This window comes from Anopheles ziemanni, chromosome 3, assembly GCF_943734765.1.
Source record: "Anopheles ziemanni chromosome 3, idAnoZiCoDA_A2_x.2, whole genome shotgun sequence".
In the NCBI taxonomy this organism is placed as follows: Eukaryota; Metazoa; Arthropoda; class Insecta; order Diptera; family Culicidae; genus Anopheles; species Anopheles ziemanni.
Window position 1 is genome coordinate 38,884,696 of NC_080706.1, and position 5,603 is coordinate 38,890,298.

The 5,603-nt window shown below is 49.2% G+C and overlaps 1 protein-coding gene across 1 annotated transcript; it reads right to left on the reverse strand.

Annotated features, from left to right (window-relative positions):
- Positions 1–265: 265 nt before the first annotated feature.
- LOC131285227 (5-hydroxytryptamine receptor 1-like) lies at positions 266–1,771 on the reverse strand. The gene has a single exon (XM_058314081.1). The coding sequence runs from the start codon at positions 1,769–1,771 to the stop codon at positions 266–268; it is 1,506 nt and encodes a 501-aa protein (XP_058170064.1).
- Between the last annotated feature and the right edge of the window lie 3,832 nt (positions 1,772–5,603).

The following is a 5,603-nucleotide window of genomic DNA, read 5'->3' on the forward strand; positions in this document are numbered from 1 at the left end:
TGACGTCGAAGCTCTTACACTTTGTAATCGTATGTACAAAAGCGGGTTCTAAATTAAACTAAATATATCTTTGTGATTGTTGCCTGCATTAACTGGTAATTTTCGGTGCACAGTTGGTGGTTGTTAGATAACTTCGCTGCACTTTGACCGAAAGTGGAAGGAAACGTCAACGGCACTGGCTCTTGGTCGACCTTTCCCACCCGTTGTTCAGTGTTTGGTTGTGGGTTTCGATCGTGCAACGCGTCATCCCTTATGGCACCGGCCTTCACAGAAAGCTCTCCCGTGCCCCACCGTCGTTCGTGATGACCAGCCGCTGCGAGCCGGGATCGCCGTACTGGCTGTGGTAGAAGTCCTCCCGCATCATGTTGTTGAGGCTGGAGCAGCGGAAGTACAGGATCTCCTGGAACGGCTTCCGGAAGTCGCGGTTCAGCGTGGCGTAGATGATCGGATTGAGCAGCGAGTTGGCGTACCCGAGCCAGAGGAAGAAAGAGGACAGCGTCCGGTGGTCGTCCTTCATGAACGGGCGCACGAGCGCGAGGATGAAGAACGGCAACCAGCAGATGGTGAACGCGGACATGATGATGCCGAGCGTCGTCGACGCTTTGCGCTCCTTGGCGAGCTGAAACCGGAGCCGCTTGTTCTGCGGCGAGCCGGTGGTCACCTTCCCGGCCACTCCCCGACCGTCGGCGGTGATGCCGGGCGGGAGCTTCTCCTTTTTCCCCTGCAGCACCGCACCCTGCGTCGCCCCGTTGATGGCACTCTCGAGCCGCTTCTGGGCCCGCTTCTCCTCCATCACGATGCGCCGGGCGGCGCGGAAGATCTGGAAGTACACGAACAGCATGACGGCGAGCGGGATGTAGAAGGCGCACAGCGTGGCGTAGATCTGGTAGAAGAAGTTCTGGCACACCGAGCACGCCGGCTGCCCGTTGACCTCGTGCTCGTTGCCGAGGATGAGCAGCGGTGGGAGCGAGATGCAGGCCGCCGCCAGCCACACCAGCACGATGCAAGCGATCATCCGACGGGGCGTCCGCTTGACGCCGTACTCGAGCGGCTTGGTGATGGCCCAGTACCGATCGACGGAGATGGCGCACAGGTTGAGGATGGAGGCGGTGCACGAGAGCACGTCGAACGCGACCCAGATGTCGCAGAACACCTCGCCGAAGCGCCACTCCTCGAGCACCTCGTACACTAGCGCCATCGGCATGACGAGCAGCGCCACGCACAGGTCGGAGATGGCGAGCGAGACGAGCAGGTAGTTGCAGGGACGGCGCAGTTTGCGCACGAGACACACGGCCACGCACACCAGCACGTTGCCGATGACGGTGCCGACTATGACGGCGAGCAGGATGATGCTGATCACGATCGTGGAGACGGTCACCTCGGCGGAACCGGTCGGCAGCAGTTCACCGTCGGCCGTCAGGAGCGTGGTTGTCGTGGCTGACGTCGCAGCCGCCGCCGCCGCCGACGCCACTGATGACGCGGACGCGGACAGGGACAGCGAGGTGGTGTTCGCATCGAGGTACGCTAGAGAGCTCAGGTTCGAGCCGCCGTAGAGGTAGTACGGCTGGCCGGCGGGTTCAGTCGTGAGGGCGGTGGACGCGGCGAGCGCGAAGGGCGTCGGGCTGGCGGCGTGGCTGGGACTGCCGGCTAGCAGCAGGTTGGTGACGGCTGTAGCCACGGTAAGGGCGACCGGCACGCCGCCCGAGCCGGTTCCGTCGAGGTCCGTGCGTTGCTTGCTGGCAGGGATGGTGAAGTTGGTGGCCGAAGCCATACATACGGCGGGGGCGCGCGCGATACCGACGCGGTGGACCTGGGGGGCTGCTCCGAGGATCAGACCCCCATTCTCCACGGCCTGCGGCTTACGAATTCAACTACCAGAAGGATCAGTCCACTCCACAAGTGGTACGCTCGGATATTACTCCACAGGGTCCTTAATGTCCCGTTCGGCGTTAATCTCGTCTAACCAGTATCTTCTGACGATGTCTGTCGGCTAGAGACGGCACAATTCATCAACTACATCCAGTCCTTTGCCACACCGTTCGTCGTTGCGAGGCCAAATCCTAACGACCCGTGAACCCCATCCCAGGCCCCCGGTCAGGAGTTAAAGTTCACGCGACCGCCGTTCGTGCTTTCTCGCAAGGTTGAGTTCACACCTCTAGCGTAGTTCGGAGGCGTTATCGCCGACTTCCACCGCATACACGCTTTGGTACGTAGCTTTTTATTCAATTACTCCCGAAGTGGGTTTCGCCCGAAGGTGCAGGAACCTTTGCCTCTTGTCGCAGACGTCGGCACTTGAACGATGTACGCCAGTTCCACGGTGTGAGGATGCTTGAGAGCTTCCAGTCTTTCCTTCACCACACGTGTGTAGTACCATCGAAAGACGCGAAGAGGAATTCTGTGTATGGTGGGTGAGCAGATAAAAAAGAAGTGAGGCTAAATAACAGGTGAAGAAATAAGCAGAGAAACTCGTATGCTTTCGGATACATGGACCGCGGATACGACATGGTTACAGAGGCAAAAACATGCACACCACCCGTCGACACTTACCTCGGTGCGGCGCCTTGATTGAATTACTGTATCGTCGCTGTCCTCGCTGGGGACTCCAATAGTGTCTCCCGGGCTGACGCACCGTGCAGCAGCCGGGTTTTGGAGGTGATATTAGTTGTAGCTCGCGACGGTACGAGACACCGGTGGCGTTGGTGAACAAATCGACCGATGATGGTTTTGTTCGCCGCGGTGCTTCTGATACGGGGGCAGCTGACGAGGATGCACCAGTGATTGCCACCGCCGGTTTCCGCCCGATGCCGTTCCTGCACGACGCTGGTACGCGAGTTGGTGCTGAGTGGTTTTTCCGGTGCCGGTACTTTGATGACCGGATTCACCGTTGCAGTCATCGGGTTGGGCACGGCGCAAGTGGCTGTGAGTGTACGGAAGCCAAATCGGTGGTGATGGATGAGTGGCCAGGTGGGTACCAAGAACCGGTGGGGTGGAGTTTAGAGCAAGCACCACAAATTGAAAGATTTGCCCGGGGTGATTCTGTTTTCTTCAGGACCGAGTTGAAAAAAAAAGTTCTCCTCTTTGCACAATGCTTCACTCGCTTTCCTTGCAATATGGCCAGGTGCCTTTTCAAATATCCTCCCAGCTCAAACACGCTCCACCTGCTCTTGAAGATAGCAAATTAAAACAACAAAAAACGATGTTCAAACCTTTGTATTGAAGAATAGAATGTGCTTATGCCATAACCCTACCGTTTGCAAAAACGTCCTAAACCGGAAAAATCGATTGCTGCTCTGCAGAAAGCATCGGCAAGTAGAACTTGTTGGTGGTGATGTTCTTAATAAAACGATGTTTGATTCTCTCACGTTTTAGTTCTGTAAAAGGAATAAATAATAAAGGGTGATGAGTACTTTCAGCAATAGTAGCTCTATATTGTATACTTTATACTTTGCTCTTAATTCTAATGTTTAGTTTACATGAAGTGCAAAGCAACTTTTGCAAATGGTAAAATGCTGTCAGTCTATCAGCCAACAGTCAAAATCTGTACAAATTTGTTTTTCGGTCGGTGAGTGCAAAATGTGATTTGCACAAAAGTACGAGCCTGGTGTTGAGTGTGAGTGTACGAAGCCTTGTTTTAAACGATTATGTTTAGTGTTCGTGACTAAAATATCGGCGAACACCTTTCCCGTCATCTTTTTGTTCACAGTTAAACAAGTAAAACAACTCTAAATTAAGTTTCATGTGTATTGGATCACGAGGGTTAACATCTACACGAAAAGCGAAAAAAGTGACTGTAAAACTGTTTACTGTATTTTAATTTTTCTTTGCTTCATGGAAAGTGTTTTACAGTTGATATATTGTATTTAATTGATTCCTTCATTTTGATTCGTTGATGCACAAAAAAACATATTTAAAAAATAAAACTAATAGGGTGTTTTGAGGAATATAAGGAATGAATTTATTTAGACTCAGGTGAATATGAAGTAACAGAATTCCGGCTTTGGAAATGTTTTGACTTTGAATTGTTGACATAAAAAACTTGGATATCCTTATAATCAAATAACGATCAAATTTGTTGATGTAGTTATTAGATTATTGCAGAAGTAATAGAATTAATGTTCTAAAAAAGTAGAAGTAATGCATTTTGCATTGTAATAGAAACAAATTATCTACAAGCAGTGTAAAAATCAGAAATTTCCTCCAGTAAGAAAATCTTTATACTCTATTTTCTAAACAATTAATTTATTACATAAGATTGGATGATTGAAAAATATCAAATAGTAGTTTACTAGTTTCATGAATGTATGAAACTCTTTAATGCTGTAGAAAATAAGATAAAATATAATGAAATATAGTTTCATCTAAGATTTATGTTGATTTCGAATTGCAGTTCGAGAGATATTTGTGAAAGATATTCAGTTTAAGAGTAAATTACCGAACCGATAACATGATAGCTCTAAGGACTTTCTTATGCATAGAAATTAATAATTTATTCGATACAAGCAAATACGAGCTTTTTATGTATTTTCATTATAGTTTCATTGCATACTAATTAACCAAAACGATATTAGCCCTCAGGCCGGAGTTATAATGGTTTCATAAAATAAGTCACACCGTCGTGAGGGCGATAAGAAATGTAAATTAGTTTTTCTTCACACAAACTCCCACGCAAACAGGGCTCATCAAATAAATTTCCCAAACGCCTTTTTTTACCGTTTCCACAAAGTCAGCATGAAATTGTGCTTCAAATATTTGATTTTCTCACTAAAATAAACGTTCCAGCGGTAGATCACTGTCCCGAGCAGCCCTGCCGCTTCCCGTATCCGGTATGGCGGGCGTAAGAAAAACAACCTCATTTTTAGCCACCAAAACGTATCAGGTCGGAGAATGACTTCGGAAAAATCAATAAAACACACAAACGCGAATCGCTATAACGCAGCTGTTCGCTGTCGCTTCGTTTTGGCGCGGCTTTAACGTGTGCCAGTTAAAATGGTTCGCCAATGCTGCCATCGTAGTGGAGCCCGACAACCTGTTTTTCTCTGTCGTGGAGCCATTTTGGACCACTCCCGGTTAGCAGCTGTTCCGGCGCTCTAACTGGTTTCCTTTAATGGATTTTTCACCGACAGCAATATAACCGCACGCCGGTACGGCCTGATGGACGCCAAGTTGTCAGTGGGAGCCTAAGCCTCAACTCAACCTTTTTGCCGGTGAAGGGGGAAAATTCGTGCGCGGTGCGAGTGTTTGCTCCAAAATACTACTACCGACGGTGTTCGGAAACCCCTTTTTTCCCGACGATGTACAGGACGATGGACAGGATTGAGGATGTTTATTAGAGCGGAAGGGGAGGCAAGGAAAGATCGCTCACAGTTCATTACTTCAGTGTGGAATGAGCGTTCATGAAAATGGCTCTGAGAAAGGGCGCCGTCGCCGCATTTGTTACATGTGTTTTCCGATGGAGGCGCCTGGTGGTTCACATTTAGTTTAATTGCGTTTCTAAAATTGGATTTATTCTATGTGAACGCGGGGAAATGAATGAAAAACACTGTATGAATATGAACATGTTGATATAAGGTTAGTATTATGATTTTGTTAGTTATCGCAGTTAC